The 27,704-nt window shown below is 42.1% G+C and overlaps 1 protein-coding gene across 6 annotated transcripts in view; it reads left to right on the plus strand.

Moving 5' to 3' along the window:
• Positions 1–27,704, plus strand: part of csmd3b (CUB and Sushi multiple domains 3b) — a 285,038-nt gene that overhangs the window by 102,049 nt on the left and 155,285 nt on the right. For all 6 annotated transcript variants that reach the window (XM_054763453.1, XM_054763451.1, XM_054763454.1 and 3 more), the window contains exon 4: positions 11,607–11,804. In XM_054763453.1, the coding sequence (XP_054619428.1) occupies positions 11,607–11,804 (198 nt within the window). The remainder of the gene's footprint in view (positions 1–11,606; positions 11,805–27,704) is intronic.

The following is a 27,704-nucleotide window of genomic DNA, read 5'->3' on the forward strand; positions in this document are numbered from 1 at the left end:
TAAGATTTTTATTTTTATTTTTTTTATTTTTGTTTGCCGTTCCCCAAATTGCTGCTTTTTTTTGTTGTTGTTTTTTCTTGGAGAACATAGTTGTAGTGACGATGAAGTAACATCTTGACACGCATGGAGCACATAAGAAATATCTTAGTGTGTTGAATGTACTAAGTGTGTATTGGGGTGCACGTGTGCGCACGACACACACAGGAGTCCGCAAGTGTGACTTATGGGGAAAAAAAAAACATTTTCCCCAAACCTGACACCACTAAAACGTACGAAAAACACACATTGGCCGTACAGACGACACACAAAGACGTACGAAGTTCATAAATTCATCTTGCGACCTGAAAAAAAATCTAAGTGCTCATCGAGTTTGTTTGACTTGACAAAGAACGTCTGCGGTCGGTCCACCGTTCAAAAATCAGCACATCCTGCGTGCCCTCTTGCACGTAGACCGGCCGTAGGAACCCGTACGACCGCTTGTGACCAAGGCTTAATAGTGTGTATGTGACATGGGCCAGCACTCCTGATTGTGAAGGCCCTGGTCAGATTACAGTGATATGTCAGCACATACAATACAGCCTATGCTTTAGTTTTCATAGTTTTTACTTCCTGTGGGTGTGCTATTTCAATATCTGATGTATTTGAGGTTTCCCCCCTTGCATTGATTTAGTCTTCAACTCTAATGGAACACATTTCCACCGTATTCAATAGGCTTTGCTTTTGCTTTGATTTCCAGTGGGGGTGTTGATTGGATCAGATAATGAATACATACTGATTTCATCCACACTTGAGATAGGTGCTATTCTCATTTATTAAACATTGTTTTGTTTTTTGAGTCAAACTGGCCTCAGAAAAGAATGAAATTGCATCACTTGAGACGTGCCGTGTAAATCCTGCCTTGTTTCTGCATTTTTCACAAAATGAAACAGAAAAGACGTGCGAGTCAGTAGAAACGTCCACTGGATGCAAGTGTTATTTGGAAGCAAGTGTGGAGTTGTTGACAAAGGTCCTTTTCAACCATGAACGCATATTACCAAGTTGGGACATCAAGGAATCATCCCACCTATTTTGCATCAAGATGAAAACCAATTGAAGAATTCTGTTGGCGGAACTTTGGGCAACTTGTTCACTTTGCCCAACTTAGTTCTTCTTTGACATTTCGTGCATTCAAGTGTAATATTTGTGATATATCAGTGATATTGACGGGCGGAAGGACGGCTCCTTCCCTTCACATTTAATAAAGGATCTGCCGCGCTGTCATTCAGACACATGCTCAAAAGCAAATTCTTCAAATGCCAACAACTGCAGCTCCACACACACACACACACACACACACACACACACACACACACAGATAATGATAATGGATTTTTTAGTACGTGGCTTTTAATATGAGAAGATTAATGCAGCGATGAGTGATCTGCCATTTGACAATGTGACAAATTCCTCGACAAAAAAGAGCCTTTCCAAAGCTGTAAAGCCCGTCATTAAAGACGATCACGCTGGGAAGACGTTGAACAAAAGGATGACGGACTAGTTTCATCCACAGCGGGTGGCGAACGAGGATATAAAAATACACTTGATATCGCAAAAGTTGAGGAACGTAAGCTCCATTTAACAAGGGAAGACTTTATTGAAGCTCTGAACCAACAAACTTAAATGATTGATCCACAATCTTATTACTAGAAGGAGGCAAACAGTTCTGCATAAATTGGAACGAGTACTCTTGGTTCCAGTTTGGTAGCATTTGGACTAAATCAAATAGATTCCAGTTTTGGTTGAAAATGGCTGACTTCCAGTTGGTTTGACGTCATGGCTTCTTGAGGCTTCTCTGTGCTTTCTATCATGATAAACACGGCCCAGATTTTAAGAGCAGTTGCAAGAATTGACATTTTGCACTGTTGGATCTTCACTCAGTCTTCAATCCCATCTTTTACGTTTTTTTACGGGAGAGGCAAAAAGAGGTGATGATGCAGCTCTGCACTAAGCATGAACATTTCAGATCGCTTTGAAGCCATCGAAACAGCCACAAGGTGAACCGTCCAGTGTGCCTGACCTTAGCTCGTACGTTTAGTGCGTGACGCTCAAAGCAGTCTTCGCTTTTCATGCAGTATTTGTCATCATCCACAAGACGGGAAGCTCTTGTTGTTTCACGCACAAAACGCCCAGCGCAACATTTGGCCAAAGGTTTGTTTACACCTCACGAAAAGCGAGGACGGTGATGAACATCTCCAATAAACCGCTCGCTCCCAAACCACTTTTGATTGGCTGCCTCGGCGGTGAAGTAATTATATGCACTTATCCTTATTCATGGAAGCATTAAGAGCAGGAAGACAGGAGAATAATCAGCAACATCACACGGCAGCAAAGGCAGACCAGTTTGGAGCCATGCGAGTGTGAGTGTCGCTGACGCTGCTGGAGATCCAACATTAAGGACGCAGTGGAGAGCAAGCTTAAAGGACTCAGGGCGGCAAGAGAGCGCAAATGTCTTGCTGGGTTTTATTACACACGCAGCGGAAATGCACCTTCCCACCCGCAGCGAGGAGGTGTCTCGTGTCACAGGATCGACCAAGTTTGGTAAGCAACTTGAGGCGACGCTTGGTCCTTTCTCCTGTCATAATAGACTTAGGGCGAGCTAAAAGTCCTCTTCCAAGGCTGGAATGTCCTCAGTAGGGTCACGGGGGCATGCTGGAACCTATCCACAACCTGGACTGGTCAGCGGTGAATGGCAGGACACATACAGTATAGACAAACAACCTGTCACTCACATTCACACCTATGGACCATTTAGAGTACCAACATGCATGTTTTTGGACTGTGGGAGGAAACTGGAGTACCTGGAGAACATGCAGACTCCACACAGACATGCGCAACGGAGATTCACACTCAGATCTTCCAGACTGTGTGGCCAACATGCTAACCACTATGCCACCGTGCAGCCTTAAGCTAAGTAAAATGTAATTTTTTTTGTAGTAATAATACTATTGTAATGGTATGTAATAATTATATATTTATTAAGATTTAATATGCAACAAAAATAGTAAAACATACAAATTAATAAAAAATAAATAAACATATAGATATAAATATCATTAGCATAGAAAGTATAGAAATACCTAAAAATATATAACTGAATTGAATACGATTTGAGATTATTCTAAACATCAGCATATTTAAAAGCTCTAAATAAATGAACGTTTTCCTCGCTATACCGTAAAGGATCCCATATTTTGGAGTGAATTTGAACATTGGACTTAAATAAAGAACACAGTTGACTGAGCAGCCAATCATCCAAACACAACAGTGTTTTATTTTCAATGGTCGCTTTTGCAGTTGAAAGGTCCAAAGGTTGACATGTGAGTGTTGTCATTTTGGCACCGACACAATTACCTGAAAGCGTGTCCATTAGCCCGCTTTACGTTACTTACGTTGTATTTTCTTCTTCCTGCCTGTAATTGAATGAGGGATAATGACAGCTGTCCAGCTGCATGCTCAGCCACACCACCAGGGCCAATTAGAGCTCCTTCACCTCCACTTTGCTGCTCTGCATGTGTGCTTCACTGCATGGCGAGCGTTAGTTAGCTTGAGCGTGTGTGGCTGTACACGGCTCAAAAAACCTTACAGTGTACACACTGTAGCATACAGTATGTCTAGCATATGTCTATATGACTGTACGCATGCAATCATGCATTCCTGTGGTCCTGCGGCACCTCCACTCATCCCAGGAAGAACATTTGGAAGGACAGCTGTTGTTAATGAAGTACTATGATATTATCATCATGCCGCAAAATTAACATTATTCATCATATACAGTATATATAACACATATATATAAATATCACCAGGTTGCTCCTCAGACTGTCCAGGAACTCAGTGATGCCCTGGTCCAGATCTGGGAGGAGATCCCCCAGGACACCATCCGTAGTCTCATTAGGAGCATGCCCCCACGTGGTCAGGCATGCGTACAAGCACGTGGGGGCCACACAAACTACTGAGAATCATTTTGAGTTGCTACAATGACATTTTAGCCAAATGGACCAGTGTGCTGCATCATTTTTTCACTTTCATTTTTGGGGTGTCTTTGATTTCCCCCCTCTATAGGGTGATCATTTTCATTTCTATCAAATGATGTGGCATCATTTTGTTACTAATACATCACCCACTTATTATCAGGAAACATATTCAACATCATTTTTCCCCCAGTTTAGATCTGCTGTGTTTTCCTAGTGTTCCTTAAATTTTTTTGAGCAGTGTGTATATATATATATATATATATATATATATATATATAATGTTTTCAATATTTTTACAGACATAGTTCATTTTAATATATTTTTTAACATTTATTAAACATTTTTTGTTTTTTAATGTAATACTGATTGATAATTAAATCATGACATTAAAATATTAAAATAAGTGCACGTCTTTGGCCATCTTTTAACAAATTATAATATTTGTTTTATGACAAAATATATAAATAGAAACAGTATTACATCTACTACTTCTAATAATAATAATAATTTGGTATTTATACAAATATTTCATATGTTAAAATAGAGTATTTTCCAGTGTCTATGCACAAGAGGTTGTTTTGTTGAGTATATTTTTCAAGTCATGATGAAAGGAACGCTCTGAAAGGAAGGAGATGTGCACCAACGACAACAAGACTGACTCTTAATCTCCAATCTGATATAATTGTCTGTCATTATATTTAATTTCCTTATTACCATGACCTTTGGTCGCTGATTGGTGGGGGGAAGTGTCACATGGTTCTACCGCTTCACAGTGAGGCGTCCATGGCGTCTCCGGCCACCAGATATGGTTCCTTGCCCTTTAAAGGTCTGCGGGTTTAAAGAACTGACTCTGTTTTTCTGCAATAATCAGCGCTATCAAAGCAGATCAGAGCATTTACGAGAGGTCACGGACAAGCTCTTTTACACGGGGTGGGGGGTGGGGGGGGCTGTTTACCGGTGTCAGCTTTGAATCAAGACTGCGATGTTTTTCTTAAAGGTTAGACCCATGCATGTGCAGATCAAACACCACACTAAGCTTGTTGTTATTCCTAAAAGTGAGCTACACTATTAAGCTATGACCGACAACCCCTGCCCCCCCACCTCCCTGAACGCCTCAGCATTGATTAAAAGTAGCTGTGTGCAGCTGCGGCTGCTTCAGTATTAATTAAAGGCGTGAATGCTAATTGGCCAGATCAATAATGGGTCGTTAGGCCCGGGGAGGGGCCGGCGGCCAATAGGAAATCGTTACGTGTCCGACATCGCCACCAGTGTGCCAGAGCTGTGGCGCAGTGTGACACACGCACGCACAGGCACACACTAGCGGGTAAGACGAGTGCCATCTGGTGAAGATGGCTTCACCTCAGAGGTCGTGATGAAGAGAGTGGAGAGCGAGACGGCAGGGAGAAAGCTACAGTGTGTCCCCAAAACGAAATCAATATCCATTAGGAGACACAACATGAGAGAGATTTCCAAAAGAAGATCAGATGTTATATGTGACATTGAACAGAGCTGAGTAAATGAATGCGGCCCTTGTGAGATGATCAATACACGCACACACACGCACACACACACACACGCACACACACACGCACACACACACACACGCACACACACACACGCACACACACTTTCTACTTGTGCGTTTCAGTGCCTCTCTGTAGTGTCAGGGTTCCATCAGCCGTTGTCACTATGATGTTCAGTCCCATGAAGATGCTGGACTGCAGCCCAGCCTTGACCCAACCCAGACAAGACCGCACAGAAGCTCATTAGGCCGCCAAGTGTCCGCGTCTTACTCGGAACTCAGTGCACAACACATCCTAATCTATACTGTAGATTCAATGGTATAGAGCCCGTTTTAAAAGGTTCTGGATAATAGTACAGTGGTTCGCGTACCACCATTTTTCAGTTTAGTGTTCCTTCACTAGATCGCGGTTCACCTTTTGCGGATTTGCAGATTTTCATCAGCAGCGTATGAACGCTGCATTGTGTTCTGCGTCCTTGTGGCATATTAGCATGATCTATTGCTGCTCTGTTGTATGTGTCTGTTATTGTATTTACTCCTTCCACCAGTAGAGGGTGTTGTACACTCATGTGAGAGTTGAAGATGTGTGCAGCTCCACCTTGTCTCTGTGTGTTTGCGTGCACGAGCATATTAGCAACCCACAGAAGGCAAGGCCAGCTAAACATAGAGAAAACGCCCCACTGAGGTGAGATTACCCGTACTGTGCGGGTGAGCAAATCGAGTGCTTCTTTTTTCTCCTGCCTGAGACGTTGACGGCCTGTCGTAACTTCCCCTGAGCTCACTTGGAAACAAACATTCACTTTAAGAGAAAGACATTTGGCATGTGAGTTGGACCAAGTGCTCCACGATGACGGGAAAAGCTCATCCAGCTGTCTTGTACACGGGGACCTCATGATGTATCCCCGTTAGTTGGTGGAGCTCCAGCCTTTACTTTAAGATGTGTAGCGAAGCCTGAGGGAGGAGGTTTTTCCTTCATGACGTCATGAAAACATGAAATTGCTCCAAAGTGACACAAACAAATGAGGGAGATGATATCTTTAGACGGAGGGTCATATGCCGTACTGCTGTTAGGGTGTTTGCAAGGGGGCGCCTTTGTAGGCAATAAGGCTCAAAATGAAACAGGAATGAGAAGATTCTGACTAAGACGGTGTGTCTGCGTGTGTGCGTGTGTGGCACTAAATGCGTCACTGATAGACCCTGACTCCTCCAAAACCAATAGGTGACCAGGCGGTAACACCAACCCCCCACTGATGGATGACCCTGCGTGTGTTTCTTGAGTATTCAGATAAAGAAGAATCAGGGTGGTCGGCGAAGACTCCACAGCAACACTAAAACACAACTAATTACTGTACTTTTTTTAATAGTTTGTTTGCAGTGGAGACTCATTCTGAGGCAAATTTATCCCCGCTATTAAGTCCATTCTTTGCTTGTTATCTCATTTTTATGGAGTCTAAAAGTTTTTTGAGCGAGGCGGCCATCATTAGAGGCGTAATGGATGCTGCTCGTTCCACTTTTTTCCAGCTTGACGGCAGAGAGGAGTGTCCTGAGTGATTCACGTCGCCGTGGAAACAAAGGCGAGAGATGGCCGTTGAATGAATCACTGGGGAAGTTGTACAGCACACGTTTACAGTTTAGCGTCCCTCTGAGTATTGGTGCTGACATGCAAATGCATTTCCACTGCCAAAGAGACACTACTAGCCGCAGTCAATCATGATGGCTAATGAGGCGTTAATAGGGCTTGCTTGGCCTTGTCGAGTTCAGACAGACTGAGGTGACTATACAGTACGCGTATATTTCAGCCGGGATGTAAAACGATGTGGAATTTAAGATCAAATCCAAAATAATGTCGCCCCCAGTTTGACCACTCGTCTACAGCTGCCCGATAGGACGACCAGAAAGATGGGCCAGCATCCTCTGGTCCTCCCCCCTCCTGCACAACCCATCTGTCTCCCTCACAATCATCCCCCACGTCCGCTGAACTCTTCTCCATCCCTCCCTAAATCCTATCTGTCTGCACACTTTCATCCTCGTATCAATCAAGTTCCAACTGTAAGAGCAGAGCGGGTCCCCGTTGTCCCATCAACCTCCTGCTTTATGGCTCGCAGCGCCGCCCCCCCTTTGGTTGTATATGAGTGCGTGTGGAAGTGTATATACAAGTACACATCTGCCAGCAGCATACGCATCGAGAGGGACCAGCGTGGTTATTGATGAACTCATCATGGCTGCAGATGACAACTTGATAGCTTTTAGATAGCTTTTAGATAGCTTTTAGATAGCTTTTAGATACATTTTAGATACATTTTAGATACCTTTTAGATACCTTTTAGATAGCTTTTAGATACGTTTTAGATAGCTTTTAGATAGCTTTTAGATAGCTTTTAGATAGCTTTTAGATAGCTTTTAGATACATTTTAGATACATTTTAGATACCTTTTAGATACCTTTTAGATAGCTTTTAGATACGTTTTAGATAGCTTTTAGATAGCTTTTAGATAGCTTTTAGATACTTTTTAGATACTTTTTAGATACTTTTTAGATACCTTTTAGATAGCTTTTAGATACCTTTTAGATAGCTTTTAGATAGCTTTTAGATAGCTTTTAGATAGCTTTTAGATACATTTTAGATACATTTTATATACCTTTTAGATAGCTTTTAGATACCTTTTAGATACCTTTTAGATAGCTTTTAGATACCTTTTAGATAGCTTTTAGATAGCTTTTAGATACATTTTAGATACATTTTAGATACTTTTTAGATACCTTTTAGATACATTTTAGATACATTTTATATACCTTTTAGATACATTTTAGATAGCTTTTAGATACATTTTAGATACCTTTTAGATACATTTTAGATACTTAGATACCTTTTAGATACATTTTAGATACATTTTAGATAGCTTTTAGATACATTTTAGATACCTTTTAGATACATTTTAGATACATTTTAGATACATTTTAGATAGCTTTTAGATACATTTTAGATACATTTTAGATACATTTTAGATAGCTTTTAGATACATTTTAGATACATTTTAGATACATTTTAGATACTTTTTAGATACTTTTTAGATACCTTTTAGATACATTTTATATACATTTTAGATACATTTTAGATACATTTTAGATACTTTTTAGATACTTTTTAGATACCTTTTAGATACATTTTAGATACTTTTTAGATACTTTTTAGATACCTTTTAGATACATTTTATATACATTTTATATACATTTTAGATACATTTTAGATACCTTTTAGATAGCTTTTAGATAGCTTTTAGATAGCTTTTAGATACATTTTAGATACATTTTAGATACATTTTAGATAGCTTTTAGATAGCTTTTAGATACCTTTTAGATAGCTTTTAGATACATTTTAGATAGCTTTTAGATAGCTTTTAGATAGCTTTTAGATACATTTTAGATACATTTTAGATACATTTTAGATAGCTTTTAGATAGCTTTTAGATAGCTTTTAGATACATTTTAGATAAATTTTAGATAGCTTTTAGATAGCTTTTAGATACATTTTAGATAGCTTTTAGATAGCTTTTAGATAGCTTTTAGATACATTTTAGATACCTTTTAGATACCTTTTAGATAGCTTTTAGATACATTTTAGATAGCTTTTAGATAGCTTTTAGATAGCTTTTAGATACCTTTTAGATAGCTTTTAGATACATTTTAGATAGCTTTTAGATAGCTTTTAGATAGCTTTTAGATACCTTTTAGATAGCTTTTAGATACATTTTAGATAGCTTTTAGATAGCTTTTAGATAGCTTTTAGATAGCTTTTAGATACATTTTAGATACATTTTAGATAGCTTTTAGATACATTTTAGATAGCTTTTAGATACCTTTTAGATACATTTTAGATAGCTTTTAGATACATTTTAGATAGCTTTTAGATAGCTTTTAGATAGCTTTTAGATACATTTTAGATAGCTTTTAGATACATTTTAGATAGCTTTTAGATACATTTTAGATAGCTTTTAGATAGCTTTTAGATAGCTTACTTTTTGGGGAGGATTTGTTACTTTATTGTTGTATGTATTTATTTAGTATTTTATAATTATGATTTTATTTCATCTTTTAAAATTAAGTATAGCGCACACTTGTTTCCCATTATCATTATTTTAACTCAATAATATAATAGTAAATATATAATATTTATAATTTACAGTAATAATATCATGTTCATACTCTTTTATTGCAAAACATACTTTTGTGTTTTTTTAAATCTTTTTTTGCTTAGTAAAAACGAATTTAACGAATCAATGAATGAATTAAATTGAATATAGCGCATGCATTATTTTTGTTTTGTTTTTAATAAAACTGTACACATATGTGTAGATATTATTTTACCTAACAATTTAGGATGTTTTTTACATTTAAAAAAACAACACATACCCAAACCATAATCTAATAACTGCAACGCAATAATAAGCAGATCATTTTTTTGCCGTCTTTGCGGCGTTTATTAAATAATAAAATATGTTTAAAACATAAAGAGACTTTGGTTAAATATTAAATTTGTATCCGACATCTTTGTGTTTTTAGTGTAATTCTTTATTTATGATTATTATTTTATGCATTTATTTTACTACCTCCCCCCCAGGGGGCTCCAGGATGAAAGAGCTGCAGGATTGTGTGAAACCGGGAGCAACATATATTTGTTCTTTAATATCATATCGTGGAAATTTAAAAGAATGTATATATTTTTTCTGAATATTTCATGTAGTGTTTCTGAATGTTCGGACCTTGTTTTGGGATGTCCGTGCTGCCCACAGAGGCTGCAGTAGCAATTCATAGTCGATGTGCTTCTTTCATTGAATCACCAGCGCCCCTGCTGGTTGCAGACGAGTCGTGCACTCCATTTTGCCCTTTCAAGACACGATGAATCAATTCCACATATCTCCGTATCTTCCCACCTCCACCTGTTTTTCCGACAAGCATTTTGTCCCATCTTTGATTCACACCGTGCGGAGGGATTCCACTCTTCATAATGGCGCCTGTTCCCAGGAGAGCGTCCTGCTCCTTGACAGGACTGAAATACTTGTCAAGAAGAGTCTGTTCCGTTCCAGCGACTGCGTTTTCCCTGAATGTAAACCCCCCAAAGTTTGGCACCGAGCGGCGAGAGCACCAGTGCTTCCTTTGCTGTCGGACCCGGTCTTTCCTGGCACACGACGGCGGCACGTGAAGGCAAACATCTGCTCATCTTCACGGGCGCTTGTCTGCTCTTGGCAGACGGTTATAATAGCCTGACTTCCCAGAGGGCCTCACACTCCTTTTCAGTCATCAAGATAAATTGCAACTATTGTTGTAATGCTGTTCCATCCCACCAGGATGCACTTGATTTATAGCCGCTTGTCACACGCATCCGCCCCTGAAATATTGTTTTGCGTTCGGAACACATGTCACGCTTTAAGATGGTCCATATTGAAATGTGGCGTGTTTATGGTAAAAAATGTTTGTTGCCGGTAAGGAAACTGTAGTTTACCAACTTGTCCACTAGGTAGAGCAGCTATGCTTTCATATATTACTGCATATGTTGCCAATGAGGGGCAACACGCGTGTTCACAAAAGCAATTTCCGTTGATTTGCAACCGCTTATGGCCCTCGTTCATTGCTACCAGACCTGACCCTGATGAGTGAATTTCCTCAAAGTAGGATTCCATATTCATAAATGGGATATTTTTGTAGTTACAACATAGAAAACCCATCTTTAAATACATTCTGACATGGTTAGAGCCCTCTAGAAACAAATAACACCCCTATAGTCGCCTTTACACTCACAATATAGTAGACATAAGATCAAATAAGCCATTTAAGACATAAATAAGACATATCATGGACTCACACGTTAGCATTGACAGCGTACGTCCTGCGGTGGCTGTTGTCCCATCAATGTAAGGTTAATGACACCAGGTGGCCAGTGCAGAATGCTGCTGTTTATGGTTCAGGAGAGACTCACGATGCACTTCAGTCGCTCGATGAACATGCAGAGAACATGTAGTGAACATTGAACAAATAAAGTGATCCTCTCTCTGTTTTGTCTTTTTGTCCTGCAGAACTCCACAGTACATCGTGCGGGAACCCCGGCGTCCCGCCCAAAGCCGTGCTAAGCGGCGGCGGACGCTTCGCTGTGGGGGACAGCGTGCGCTACAGCTGCGTGTCCGGTTACGTCCTGGACGGGCACGCCACGCTCACCTGCATCCTCAATGCCGGGAACACGGCCGTGTGGGACTTCCCCGCTCCCATCTGTCGAGGTACAGACCGCTAAGCATGCTTGTGTACCTGCAATGCTGAAAGGGTTTATCCGGATATTCTAAAATACGTCAACATTGGCTTCTATTGGAGGAATTTGCGGAGAAAGCCCTTCACAGGCAGTGCATGATTTTGTCAGTGTTTAATCTGTGTGTGTCCTTGTTTGCTTGAGGTGTGTGTGTGTGTGTGTGTGTGTGTGTGTGTGTGTGTGTGTGTGTGTGTGTGTGTGTGTGTGTGTGTGTGTGTGTGTGTGTGTGTGGGCAAGACAGCCAAATAAGCACACTTTGCTTTGGTCTATTTTTGTCTTGTTGTTGTTTTTCTATGCCTTTTATGTGTTTTTGGGCTGTAAAGCTGCTGCAGCATTGTATACATTCATATCGTAAGCCACATTTACACTGCTTTTCAAATATTTGAAATGCGATGGGGGGTATCTTTCTCCAAATGTTCTGAGCCCCTGTTTCCACACCGGAGTTGTATTGAGCCAGTTAATGATACCCGGAGGAGTTGGCGTCCCTGAACGTTGCATAGCTTCTTCAGACGACGAGCAACAGCGGCCATTTTGGTCCGTCCGCTTCAAGGTGCGATGAATGAAATTCCAGCTTACGGAAAGCCAAAGAAAAAGCACGTTAATCACATACATACATACACTTTCACTTTCTCCCCCAGTACCAGAGCTCTTCTCATTATCGCCAAGCTAACCAGGGAGGCTGTAGGGCGAGTAAACTTCTTTTGTCTAACGGTTTAAACCTGCCAGGCCCTTCAACATTCATTTGTACAAAAACACCCAATACCTGCCTTTTATTTGTGAAAAATAAGTGTCAACATCGCTACCGATTATGGTCGATTTCTTGGTCGATGAATCAGAAGGTTGTTTTGATTCATCAAATGATCGGTTAGGCCACGGGGGGTGTCCAAACTTTTTCCACCGAGGGATGCATACTGAAATCTCAAAGACTGTGGGGGCCGCTTTTTACATTTTTATTTACCCCAACCCATGTGGCTATGCAAAGATGTGTTTTATTTTGAAAAGAAAAAACAGCCTGCATCAAAGCATATTACTCGTAAGAATGACCGTTTCCTGCTTGAAGTTACCCTTTTTTTTGCATGTGTTTCCATTTTTGCTATTTTTATTTGATATTTTTTTAGAAATATTTCAGCTTTTTAATTTTCTCTTAATATTATGTCTTTATGTCATATTATGTCTTCATTTCTCTACTATTAGAACTTCTACCCAACCTAAATTGCAACTTTATTGTTTGTTGTGTTTGTTTCTCATAATGACTGTAAAAAAAAAAAAAAAAACTGTCTTTAATATTTCAACTTTTATTGAACTTTTATTTAGCTATTTTTTATCTTAATATTATGACTTTATTTTCCTAATATTTTGTCTTTTTTCTTGTAAAATGAATGCTCTATTTTCCAGTTGTGCTGTTGTTGTTTTTTTGTCTTCTTATTTAATTACGTGCTTAGACTGTGCGGGGGGGGCAATAAAAAAACAGCCGTGGGCTGTCAATGGGCCCCCTGGCCGCACGTTCGACACCCCTGCCCTAGACGGATGAAATCAATAAGGACCGAGCACAAACAGTTATCTGAAAAGAGGCAAACATGTCCATCAGTGTTTCCCAACGTCAAAGCGGAAGTGTGTGAATTTTTAGTTTTGCCTCAAATGCAAAGATGATAGGTCTGCTTTCATGGATCACGAAGGAAAATGACAAATATTTGCATTTGAGAGGCTGAAATGAGAGGATATTTACATGTTTAAATCAAAAAAAGAATCAAATACCAAATCAGTTGTCAATTAATCGGATTAATCATCAATTCAATGATTAATTGTTGCAGCTGTAGTACCAATGATTCTCTAATGGCTGATTCAATTGTCTGGGTGGTTAATCGGTCGGGCCCTGGAGTTTTTTCCCCTGATTTTGAACAACTACCGAGGTGACCTGAGGGATTCCGCATTAATGTCGAGTAGAGGCATTAAAGTACGCACCCGCTAACAGATGTCTTCAATTACACGGCGCCGTCTTGTGTCGCGTATGAAACATTCATGCTCTTTTTTTGTACTTGTTGTCGAGTTCAAGCTGTTTCCCCACGAGCGACGTCTCCGAGCGCGGCTTGTGTTTTCGTTAGTTTGATCATGCCGCTGTGGCCGGGCCCCTCCTACCGTGCACCCCGCCGTCACCGACACCATGAATGTCGGTGTGAAGCCGCCGTGACTCACAGTGTGTCTCCTTCAAGCGGCGTGCCAAAAGTCAACGGAGGGGGATTGACGCCCACCGTGTTTGTCGCCGTGAATGTAAGCAACTAATTGACTGCATTCCGGGCCGGCGTGTCGCGCGTCGTTTTTAAAAGCAGAGCGTGAATGGCTCTCATGCCGCGATGCTCCGGTGGAGAATGTCATTAGGCGTGACTCATTGGCGGCTCTTCGTGAGCGCTTTTATTTTGATGCCTTCACTGGCATCGTCACCTGTCACTTTTCATCATCGTCTAATGAGCTTGTGTTCGTGTTGGGGAAACTTGGAGGGGCACAGCATGGACCCCTCAAAAACAACACAGACTGATTCATTTGATCCAAAATAGCACCTGAGACGTCCACGCTGTTTCCCGTACGGACGCTGGTCTCTATTTTATAAAGATGGCTCGTTAGGACGCTTCCGAGTGATGAGGACGAGAAGCAGAAAAGAGGCTGCTATTTCCAAAAAGGTCGTTATGTCGTCATTCATGATTTGGAGTGCATGAGAAAGTGGAAAGGAAAACTTTGCTGTCTTTGACGCTTTGAAGTATATCATTTATGCAGTCGTCTCTCGTTTATCGCGGTTAATTGGCTGCAGACCCGACTGCAAAAGGTCCATTTCAAGGTTAGATTCAATATTAATAAATGGAATCTTTTTGTAGTGAAAGCATAGAAAACCTGTTTATGACTTTCTAAATAGAGTTTTTAACATTATTAGAGCCCTATAGACATGAAATAACACCCCTATAGTCACCTTGACAACCACATTGCAACTCCTATGCTGCAGGGACTTGGGTCAGCCGCTAGTTAGCAAGCCAGCGAGCTAACCAGTTAGCCTCGAATTTATTTCTTCTAAACTTAAGAAGCCAAAAACATACCACTTCCACACCGAATGGGAGGAGAACTCTTTTTCATGTGGGACATGCCATTGCGATGTTAAGCTAATGCAATGTAAGCTAACGTCATTACCACCGCCTAGTGAACACAACACTACATGGCACTTGTATTTCAGTGTGTTTTGGCTAACAGTCGACCACCAAACGGCCATCATTTGTTAATAAATTTCTGGAAAATCACGAGGTAGCAATAATCACACCGTGATATTGCGAGGGACGACCGCATCATAAATGCTCCAATTATTGTCTCTATTCAGTGAACCAATCAGGCTCTGATAGTCGCTTGGTGATACAAAACAAATAACGGCCAGCGTCTCAAATTTTAGCACCGGGTCAGAAAATATTGGCATGAACAGCTGTGGCTGTAGGCAACCTCCTGATGATGTTTTAAATATAGATCCACAAGTTTGGACTTATATTCCTGGAATCATTTAGCCGCGACTGTAAATGTAAACGTTGGCCTTCCAGTTCCACTCGTGTCCTGTAGGTGTCAGTAATGAGCGCTGACACCTGAGTTTTCGCCACGATAGTTCAAATATACATACAGTATACAGGATACTTGTTTTTGGAATTACAATGCACTTAAAGGTTATTTGTGAGCTAGTTTGTTTACATTTTTGACAATAGTTTTCATTGTTTTAGCTGGTAAAAAAAGAAAGGAGTGAAGGGCGTGATGATCAGTTCATTGATGAGCAGATCATGGAGAATTGTCAGGTGTGGTGTCTCTGTCATCTCAAAGGGATGTTTACTTGTTAGACTGTTAAAATGACCAAATAGTTATGAAAGTGTGTATAATTTCACTAGTTTTGGCATATTGCAACACGTTAGCATTTCCCAAAATGTCTGCGGTACAACCATTTGTACGCTTTACGGCCAACTTGAAGTTGATCAAATGTGAAATCGTATAGCAGATGTCTTGCAGATGCAATATCTCGCTGTTTCATTTCTCACCATTGATTTATTGAACACAAACTAGCCGGGCCGGTCCTGAGGAATTTGCACGTAAAAGCAATCAAGGACTTTATTAAGTTGTGTGAAAATTCGGCCGTATAGGAAACGGCCTCCGGGGGAATTGACGCGTCATTCCAGGAAGCAGCAGTAGTGATGGAATGTGGGGTGGGAGGAAAAGCCACTTATCATTGCTGGATTAGGAACGTCTCTGTCATTCTGTCAGCCAGGCTAACGGGGGCAAAGCTAGCACCATCAACACAGGGCGGCAGGATGAAGGCCTTTGGCTTTTTTTTCTTTTTTTTGTCATACAATGACTTGTAGTTGTGACAAGGCCAGAGCCCAGGAGATACATTTTATTTCTTGGCGAATAAAACTGTGAGCACAGGTCAGTTTTGTTAGGATTGTGTGCAAATTTGTGTTTGGAAAAGTAGCTGAGATGTAAACATTGGCCCAAAAGGACGCATATTTGTTCTCCTTTGATGACGTGATGACATTCTTTCTTTCTTATTAGGCAGCTCCTAATCTCCCTGAGGGCACATGCTCAAGGGGTCAATAACGTTCTATTTAATGTATCTTTCATGTCTTATGGAACTTGTATGCAACATGTATTGCAAACATACCGGAAGATGCCTTGTGGGCTACGCTGTGGTTGTCTGCGACCATGTAGTTCTGTTTTTGTTCCACTTTTGTTGCATTTTTTTCAGCGATCTCTTAATAAAATCAACATATTGTTGGAGTCCGAACAGCACACACTTTTCTGTTTTATGTTTGGTGCTGTGACGCGAAAAAGCAAACAGAAATGACTTTTCTCTGTCATTTAGTTGACTTAATGAATGAATTTATTGACATCACATTGAAATCAAACTTTAGGTCAAATTCCAAATTCTTGTCGGACTTTTTACCGTAGAAAAAGCGTCCAATTTGGCATCGCTCACCCATCTACTGTTCACGAGGTGAATGTGGCACTGCTGGGATCATTCCCCACGCCAATAAATAGCTGTCAAATCACAGCTTCAAAGCAAAATGCCAACGTGTGTCTGTCCTGCTGTCATATTCATGTTGTTATGGATCACGTATCTTATTTGATTTATGAATTTTATTTTACATAATTTATTTCATTTGATTTTTTTTATTACTTTGCTATGATTGAACAAAGAAAATACTGAAACATCCTGAGATGCCATCCACACAATAGAAACATTTGATTAAATATGAAGTCTATTTTTAAACAATTTATACTATTTTCAGTCATTTCAAACGTGTTTAATAATCGTTAATATTCTATCATATATGTATTATAATATATACATTTCTCATAATGATTTTACAGATAATTTAATTATTATTTATTTTGTCACCAAAACAAAAAATCATGTCATTTACACGTGCCTAATTGGAGTGCATTATTTTATTGTACAAAACCCTGCTAAATGATTTGAGAGACACCACAGCCCCCTCCCGACGTAGCCCGGTAGGTTACGGATGACATATTTCGACAGGCTCTCATATTTGTTTCCCATTCTAATAATCCCCCAATTAATAGGAGTCTTTGGAACGGCTCGTGACCTACTAATTCTTGCCAACGCGGCACATAAATGCTGGCCAGCTCATGTGTGGCTTAAAGACAGAAAGCGTGTCGATGTGCGTGTTTCTTGCTCGCCGTGCATGTATGAGCGCCTTGTAGCTGCCGTTGGGTTGTTGTTTGTTGCATCGTAGCTGAGTTTTGGCGTACGCTCATGTATCTGTGTCGCATTAGTAGGCGACAGAAATGGGGAACAGGAGTGGAGGCGGGAAGGAGCGGAAGCAAGCAGGGGGTCATTGTTGCAAGTGTAGTAATGCACCGAAAATTATAGGGGGGCAACGGAAATGAATCAGTGTTTTATTTTAAGCAGCTGGAGGTGCCTTGTGCTCGCCGTGACGTTCTTATCATAGCAGCACCTCAGCGCTGGTGTTGCAAACACTTGGAATGTTCTCCCATCGTTGCACACAAAAACAGAGCTTCTAAATAATCATTAACTAATGATTGTTCATAAAATCAGTAAATATAATTACATGTAGCATATTAGTTTCTATCAATAACAGCTTTCTGCTTTCCTTGCTTGCAGCCGAGTGAAAGCGTACATGGCATCAGTGCCACGGAACTTTCAGATGTGTTTAGATGTGCAAACCGCACAGATTCCAAAGATTTGTATTTTTTTAGCCAGGTAAATAATAGCATTGTAGCACCTGGTACACTATTTACCCCCCTTTTCCAAGACTCACTTTTCTCATTTACCTTGAATTTTAGTAAAGAAAAAAAGCCTCGGTATGTTTCCGCTAGGGGTGCCACGGTACAGCTAACGCACGGTACCGTTTCTACCTCGGTATTTGGGCTACGCTTTTGGGGGGGTTTTCTCTCAAAATTCTCTTCAGTATTATTAATATTATTATGAAATGATTTTAAAGAATGAAGCATGAAAATGAAATGATACAGTGATATAACGAGGGAGCGATATTGGAACTGCCATATAGCGAGGGACGCCTGTATACTCTGTCCTGTCTGTCGCCGAATGCCTCGCCTTTTCGTCTGCTTTTAGGCAGACTGCCCCTCACTTGAAATATGTCCAGTGTTACGTTGCGAGGAGGGCTTTTCGCCAGCCTGGGCAGGCGCACACACACGCACTCACACACACACACGCACTCACACACACACACGCACTCACACACACACACACGCACTCACACACACACACGCACTCACACAGTGCAACATGTATTGAGAAACGTCCGGTCCGTAAGGCCGGATCGTCCCGTGCAGGCAGGCCGAACATGTGGTTTTCCCGTGTACTGTAACATCCGTGTTTCCACCAACACTACCCAGAAAAAAAGTGCCACGCCACTATGAGGTACTTTTTCAAATAGTCCTCTGTGCCGAGGGACGCTAATTGATGGAACACCCTTGGAGCATTTAGTCAAAACTTGAACGTGTTCCCGCAGCATCCATGTAAATTCTACCTGCCTGATTTGAATCGTGACCCTGAACTTTGAGTTGGGGAAACCACGCGCATCAGCAGGCATCAAGCGGATGGCTCGGAATTCCATCCATGACTGTAGGAAATGAGTCGGCCAAAAAGTGTGTTTGGATGGCTTGGACGGCCTTTGGAAGATGATTTGGACAAGATGTCACCGTATTGCGTCATGATGGCCACCAATAAAAGTTAAGAGCTTTTGAACATGTCGTTCTTTCCTGCAGCATCAAAAGGTCCTCCGGAAATAGAAAGCATTCACGCCTACTTTTTTTAAAAGCTCAATTCTCTTTTTATCCGCTATTGTGACATTTTGAAGGTATAAAAAAAAAAAGACGACGACGCAGCAGGTTGTGAGCTTGTGTTTGATGAACAGGTTGTGTGAAAGAAATCATCTCATTAGCTCCCGTTGCCATGGCAACCGCATCAGCACCGAGTCAGGCATTATAGAGCAGCTGGCCTTTATGCTACTAAATGAAGTGGCTAATGAGTAGCGTTGGCTACATTTTTATACTTGGATTCACGGCGACGTGACGCTGAAGGGATTCTAACGAGCTTATTGCAACTTTTCGGACATATTTGGATGTACGCTGGCTCTTTGCTGAACACACAGCCATGACGACAGCATTCAATTTCTGATGTTACATCTTTCTTTCTTCTCCTATGTGCAAAGTGATGTTTTGTGTAATAACGCCGTCTAACAAAGATGATTAAAAACATAAAGTCCTTAGCTAGCGGTCGGACAAGTTCTGGGCCTGCAAGTTAGATTAGTGAATGTACTCCCATGCAAACTTTGTGTCATACTGATGTTTCTCATTGACAGTATGCCTGCCTTGCCTTGTGTTTGGACGACTCGGACCGCCAACCGTCCACTATCACCAGCGGGTTTCAGAAGGCCGGACTGAATAAGGAGGGTAGCTCAGGCTAAATGGCTAATTTGCTTTGAGACAACAAAGAGCGACAAGGAAAGAGAGAGACTGACAAAGTGTGTGATGAAGGACTTATGAGGCTGTTCAGTTGTGATGCTTGTCTGCACGACTTGAGTGGTTTTAGTTCCCAGGAGGAGGAGGACGGCGATGAATGACTTTTCTGGTAGGCTACAGTTTTAGTAGCCACCTTACACTGCCTGTATGCCACTGTTTAACCACACTTGTTACAACGTATTTGCCACCGCTTATTTCCTCAAAAGTAACATCATTCTGTGTACTAAGTAACCCAAGTTACAGCATGGACACCTGCTGCCTACAGACAGGTGCAGCCTATACTGTACCTGTACACATTGTTTGTCGCTATAGTCTGGAAATGACGGTCATTTCCCCCCTCCCCAGCCTCATAATGGCTAGGCCATGCTTATGCAAGCTGGTGTCTCATCGTGTTAATCCCTACAAATAACACGGTCGTTCAGTGGATTCTTACGTCAAATCAAACATGGAGCTAGTTTGCTGCCTATCGGGAAAATATCTGCTATAGGGAAGATCTTGGAGATGACTGGATGATGCGGCAACTGGGGGGCTTACTTGCACCTGCTATGATATGCCGCAATGCATGAATCATCATGGCAGCGCGTTATGTGTGTTTGGGAATATCTCTCAGCATTCACGCGCAATTTGTGAGACAACTAAGGACATTTTTCCACGTCAATTTTCCAGAATGCGCTGCACACGGTGGGCTGTAATGTGCAGGCTTGGCTCCTGCGTGGTCCTTCAGGTGTAATGATTACATGGCTAATGGTTCCCCGTGGATGTAAAGCTCTGCTGATCCAAGCAGCTGGAGACACACGCACACACACAAGCGGGTAGATAATCCTACAATACGAAAGAAAAGCACAATAAATAAGAGCTAATAATTCTGTTATGGCGTCTAGTATGAAGGTAGACCAGCCATATATCCATCCCGTTCTTTTCTTTTGCTTCCCTGTTGTTGTTTTATTTGCAAATAGTTGTACTTATGGATCAGCGAGAACCCATTTATAACAACAGTTTTGGTGTTTAGAAGTCCATTATTCACACTAATCACACCCTCTCCCTCCCCTCCCCTCCCCGTCGTCTGCGTCTCCCGCAGATCAATGTAGTGTCTTGTAGTGACACTTGAAGTGGTCTTATCTCTCGCCTGCAGACCTGCTCGCTGCTTACAACGACTCCAGAAACACACACGCTCCACTTCCACACTTCTCAGCATATTTTATTCCTCAGCTCATCCCCTCTAATGTCCTCTCCTCTCCTCTGCTCACCTGGAGGCTGATGACGGATGCGGACTTAACGTTGCTTAGCTGCGACAGTTTTGGTTCTTCCGCTGCATCCGTACGTCCCGTGATTATGTTAGAGTCACCCAATTGGAGCGCGGTCCACACCGGGAGGCTGTTCAACCACTGGACTCATTTGACCATAAACGCTCTGATCTTTGTCATTATTGTTTTCCTCTTGGTTTAGCATCACTGATAACCTTGTGAAAATGAGTATGAACACACAGATAGCCAAAGAAAGTTCAAGGAACACAAGCCTTATGTGAGACATGAACACACGTGTTCCAAAAAGAGAAAAACAGTTAGCATGAGGGCGCTAACAGTGCACGTACCTATTTTCTCCTGCTAAAAACGTTTCATCGTTTCATAGACAGTACGTGCTGTGACCGACAACACGGACTACTTACGGTATTTTGATCATTTTTCACGGCAACTTCTTTCACCGGGCCCGTGGAATAGGACCTAACGCTACTTCCATCAACAGCAGCAGCACAGAAAGCACAGGTCTGTCTGCAGCTACTACTAATGGCGGACCGCCACCGCAGACTACTTTTGGACAAATGAGGATCCAGAACCTTATCTCTTTGAGCCTGGAAATACGCAGGATGAGCTACAGGTTTTGGAAGCTGAGCCTGCAAGACGAGTCAGGACCGGCATGACTTAGTGGTGTCAGTGTGGCGCTTCCCAGGCCGTGTCGATAGAAAGGGAGTGTTTCCGCTGCACTGAGTGGCGTTGAGTGTTAGCATGGACACAAAGGCTTGTGTGTACATGACGAGGAGGACTTTGGTCCAAGAGATTCATCGCAACAAACAAAGAATTGTTAGCAGCGGTGCTGGAAATGACGCCCCGGGCCAGCTGGACCACACGGAAAACCGTCTGTGGAGTAAGTCACCATGATATCGATTGTGATACATGGAGCACATAGTGCTTGATATCGCGGCTATCGACGCAGTGTATCTAGCCGTGTAGAAGCAAAACATGGAGTGTGGGATGATACTTACAGATGACTTGCTTGTCTACTCATAGTTGTTCGTATGCTGGTTCTTGTTTCCCAGTCGGGACACTTTGGTGTCCTGTGGCATCGTTTTGGAGTGTGCCCGTCACCTCTCGGTAGTGACGTGAGCGCTGCGTCACTGCAACGCTCTTTGCGTTAGCTTCTACAATAACAATGTTGCCGTAGCTTGGTTTATACGCGCGTCAGTGACGCAAACACAACATTGTTGGCGTTTGCAAATCAGCTGGCGTCCGCTCCGACACACACGTGAACTTCAGAATGTTTCCAGGTTTTTTTTGTTATGGGGGGTAGGATTAAATGAGCTTTGCTTCTTCCGACTCCTTCTGGACATGTGCAACTGTGAATTGAGTTGGAACTTGCGTGCATGTTCAAATAAAATGAAACCTTTACCGTTAGCAATATTCACACATTAACCAAAGTCACACTGATTCAAAAATGTGGAGTTAACCCAATCGATATCGGACGATCTCACTCACGGATGATTGGTATCGGAATCTGCAGCATAAACCCGTGATCGGAGCCTCCCTATGAGTCAATAAATTAGAGCGTTTTTCGAATGTAAACGCTACAATTGAGTGAAACTAAAGACTAATATGTGACGTTTTCTTGCAAGGTTTCCCTTCGTTTAAGATGCTAATTAGTTAGAAAATAACAACATGAATCAAAGTTTGCTACGTCACACTTTTGGTACGCGATGACCGGTAAACAAACGCAGCGTTTTGCCAGTGTCATTCACGCTACTGTCCTTCCCAACACATGATAAAACCTGTTTTGTCAAAGACCGTCCGCCTATTGCTTTTGCAGGCAAGCCTTCTGCCAATGCTCGTGCAGCCCCCCCGAGGCTGTAATGATGTAAAAATGTGAAACCCAGTAAGTAGCCTGGCTTTGCAGCTCATGTTGTCATTTCCATTTAAATGCCACCTCAAAGTACCTTGTTTGCATTCAATCAGAACACCAGTTTCACTTTGAGACTTGACTTGCTTGTCAACAGTAAACACGACAGCCGCGCTGCCTGCGACAAAGCACCAGCGGACGATACGACCGATTTGTTGGACTCGAAATGGTCATTCCGCTTAACCGTTGCTCAGTAATGGACTCCTTTATTTATTTACAAAGATGGATTGGCAAAAAAGAACATTTTCATGGAAGGAAACTTCTGTGCATTTTGGTAAAAAATAAAGCATCAAAGAATCAAGCAAGCCAACAAATGTCGTATTGCTCACAATGACGTTTCTGACCAAATCCCATGAAAATGCTGTTGACCAGCGGGGCTCACCTGGTTCGGCTGCGGGACCCCCATTGACAAGCGGTACAGATGTTCTGGGACACTACTCCTGCTGCCTGGGTGTGCCGCTCGTGGCCACCAGGCCTGGGGCGATGATGAGTTCATGAATGAATCACACAATAAATGAAAATGAGCTGGATGATTTCCTGGCCTTAATATTGCCGGACGCTTCATCTGTGCATCGATTTCAGCACCGTGGCACGTTTGTTCCATGGAACAACGGCATGAACAGAGTGAGCCCTTTTCTTCGTCATCCAGTCTTTGTCTGGGTGGGTGGAGGCGGGGCCGCTAGCATACAGAAGTGAAGTGCAGAAGAGTGTAACGTGGTACCAAATAGTAGATTGCAATATATCGTCATACATACTGTATTTTGTATTTTTTCATCATACTTTTCTTCAAAGTAATATTAAAACCTCGTCTCATCTGTTGAAGTGTGTGTCCCGTGACCCCCCCAGCTGCCACCATTCGTGCCTCTGTGCTGTCTTTTGTCGGTGGTGCATGCCATGCAGGTACAGGGCGTGTATTCGTGGAGGCCTGCTGTGTCCTCCCGGACTGCGCCTGTGACGCTCACTAGTCCTCGGCCCCCCCTCTGTTTGCCTAGCGGATAGCCTCAGGATGCTGGACTTGGGGTGGAAGCCTCCATGCATTGTAAGGTGCTGTCCTGCCTTGATATCAGTGGCTTGCATCTCTTCAATGGCCAGGTTATTATTTCCTGCCTCACCCTCTGCAGGATTGGCTGTTATTTTCCTCTGGGATCCCCCCCCCCACCCCCCCACCTCTTCAACCGTCATCATCTTCCCTCGTCTAGGTATCACGACACTGGTCCAGTGGGAATGACGGTCCGATGTCATTGCTGTAAGTCCTCGGGAGGCCAACCAGGGGGGCGGCGTCCTGCTCATTCTTGGCATACAGCTTCATCGTCATCATCATCATAAAAATTCTAAATAAGTCATGATGAGGAATACATCAAGTACGTAGAGAAGCACTCGGAGAGCACGGAGCTTCGCCAGGCGCCATAGTTCTCAGTTCTTCCATATCTCATTTGCAACAATTGCTGAACATTTCATCCAAACCCATATAGAACTTTTCGAGTTATTTTCAACGCAAACAAACAAACAGATGAACGCCGGCAAAGACATGACCTCCGCACGGCAAAAAACCATCTAAAGGTAATAAATGAAAGTTGTTTTAGAAATCCGAGTGAGGCTCTCATTGCAGCTATCAGCACTGGTGTGTCTGAATTAGTTTGAAAAGTAGGCGAATGTTACGGAAAATGTCTTCCAGTAGATGTACAGTAGCATTTAGTGCTGATTGGCTAAATAAGTGAATGCATCCTTGTTGTCAGGAGCGATCACATCATCGCCTCACCTGTGAGCTCGGCGGTTTTATTTTCGGATCAAATAAAACTTCATTTAGCCGCGCCTCCGCTTGCAAGTCTGCGTCGACTCCACGGCGTCTTTGTCTGGCAGCCACCAGGCTTATGTCAGGTGCGCTTCACTTAACTTTAATGTGATTGGATTAAAAATGTGTGTGTTTACCGTGATGGCTCTTCTTTTCTCGGGGTGCTGACACTGCAACACAAAAGTGTCTCACAGTCACACAACGTTTTCTTTCCTGCACTAACACACAAAATCACTGCCATGCAAGCACACACGGTGTATAGCACGGCTGCTGTCGTCAGCAGGGACTCATTTAGCCACTAAATGATTCAGGATCTTCACTCTCTTTGTGTATGTGTGCTGCGTGTGTAAAATGTCACGCAGCAACACTTTGCTGTAATGGAAATGGTTACATTTCATAAAGGGGGCTTTAATTTAAGCAGAAAATGAGGTTAAAGAGTAAATATAGGCACACCTGAACAGTCAAAAGAGGTTTGCATTACAAAGTGAGCCTTCATGAAGATAACAGTGCCATGTTGATTTACACTGTCACTAGTTTGTGTTTGTGTAGCAAAAACGTCACCAAATATTAGAAAAATCATTTTTGGGCTAATGTGAGAGCCTTTATGTGGCCCCCATGCTGAGGAAATTCATGCATCTTATTCAGCCTACCTGTGTTGGTTAAAAAGCCACTTTGCAGGCTACAAAACAACACTTTCCTGTCGTGAGAATGGTTGGATTTCACTCCCTGTAAGGTGAAAATGAGGTTAAAAAGTAAATATGACGCACGTCATTCACACCTGAACGATCGAAAGATGTCCAGTACGAGAGCTTCATCAAAAAAATCTGTTAATAAAGTTTTTGATGGCATTCATTGAATGTGTTTATTGTTTGGTTGTAGTTTGCATTCTGGCCACCTCGTGTGGCTCACAAGCCACCAAAAGGTGACGAAAGCCTCTCTTGTGGCCCCGACGACGAACCTCGCCTACCTGCGTCTGTGCACATTCGGGTGTGCAGACTTTGCCCCTCTGGGGGGGGGAACGCTTCTGATTGACAGCCCTATCCACGGTTGTCATGGTGATGATGATGGATGTGTGTTTTGTTGGGTGGGGGCACCGCTGAGACCGCTGTTGTTGGAGCGCTCCTATCTGCATGCATAATGAGGTTTTAGCATAAAGAAACGCCGCGACAGACGGGGAAGGAGACGCAGCGTGATGCTAACGTGACGCATGAGATGGAATACTCCATGAAGTAGGACACGCTACATGGGAGACGTGTGCTGGAGGCCCCCCGGGTGCACCGCTACATTATTAACTGGTTTCCACAACTTGTTTTAAACAGTGGAAGCTGGACCACCCGCGGGCTTTCACAGGCTTATGACGCTAACTTTGAACTCCTTCCCTTGCAGACGGAGGACTGATGTTCTTCCTCATGAAGAACAACTAATTGCATGTTCAGATATCATTCCAACAGAGAAATAGTGCATGTAGACTTTAGAATGATTTTCTACATCAAAGTCGTAGTCGCAACCCACCAAGAAGCTCAGTTTGCTTCACCGTCGTTTGTTCGCAGTATTACGCAAACACTACATTATTAGAGCCCTGTCGACATGAAGTAACACCCCTATAGTCACCTCTACGCTCCCATGGCCCAGTACAGTGGACATAATGACAGGAAATAAGACATCTCAGACATAAATAAGACATAACATAGACTCACACGGTAGCATTGGGAGAGTTTTCTGGACAGTGCACTTCCTGCGGTGGCTATTGCCTTATTAATGAAACATTACTGACACCTAGCAATGCATGGGTTTGGTTTGGTTGCCAGTAGTAGTAGTAGCAGTAGTAGTAGTAGTAGTAGTAGTATTGTGTCGGGTCAGGGGTCGGTTCTACAGTGAAGCTTTTCCCCATTTAGACCAAATAAATAGTTGAGGGAGAGCCCTGCGTGAGTGTTTAAGTGCATCATTAAACATATACTGGATCATCGCAAGTGTCCAGTAGCACGACGTATTCCGCTCGCTCTCCTGCGGGGCGATGAATATTTTAAGTACACATGTTGTGAATATTAGAAGTGCGAGTTGCATTCCTCCGCCCCGGTGGACCACTTTAGCGGCATCAATAATTCAAACCCGCAGACGTGCGGGCCGGGCTAGCCGCTAACACACGAGCATACGCACATGAACACAAAACACGCGGGGTCAAGTTGCCAACACAAACAAAGTTGCTGTGTGAAAGTGAGCTTTTTTTAACGCGTGATTGAACCAATGGAGGCAGTTTGAAACGAAAACAAAGATGAATGCAGTCAGCCTTTCCGTCATGGCGCAGGCAGAGGTGATGGTGGCAAGCAGAGAAGTTACAAGTGGGAGGAAAATGGACAGAATGAGACGTCGTACCTCCACTAAGCAATGGGTTACACTTTATTGGAAGGTTACTGATTGTTATAGATCTATATTTTTCCCTATTGAAAAAAAAAATGTTTAAAACAAATATATTTAAAAAATATATTTTCATTTAATTTTATTTATTTTTTATCATCATCATAATATTTGATTTGATTGATATATTGTTGTATTTAGGTGGAATCATGTACACATTTGTAGTCTAGTCATTTATTGAAAGCAAACACGGTGCCTTGCAAAGTGAAACATACAACATAAATGAATTCATGTCAATTATTCAATTCATTTTTAAAAATACAAAATAAATTATATACAATATCAAAACGTTAGATTCAAAATTACAAAATAAATCATATAAAACATATTAAAATGTACGAAGTCAATTAGAAAAACGTTGTCAAAGATTTCAAAATAAGTCATAAACATTAATCATATGAACAGTCACAAAATAAATCATAACATCGGTTCAAAAATGACAAAATAAATCAGATTTAA

The sequence above is a fragment of the Dunckerocampus dactyliophorus genome, chromosome 20 (assembly GCF_027744805.1).
Source record: "Dunckerocampus dactyliophorus isolate RoL2022-P2 chromosome 20, RoL_Ddac_1.1, whole genome shotgun sequence".
Classification (NCBI taxonomy): Eukaryota; Metazoa; Chordata; class Actinopteri; order Syngnathiformes; family Syngnathidae; genus Dunckerocampus; species Dunckerocampus dactyliophorus.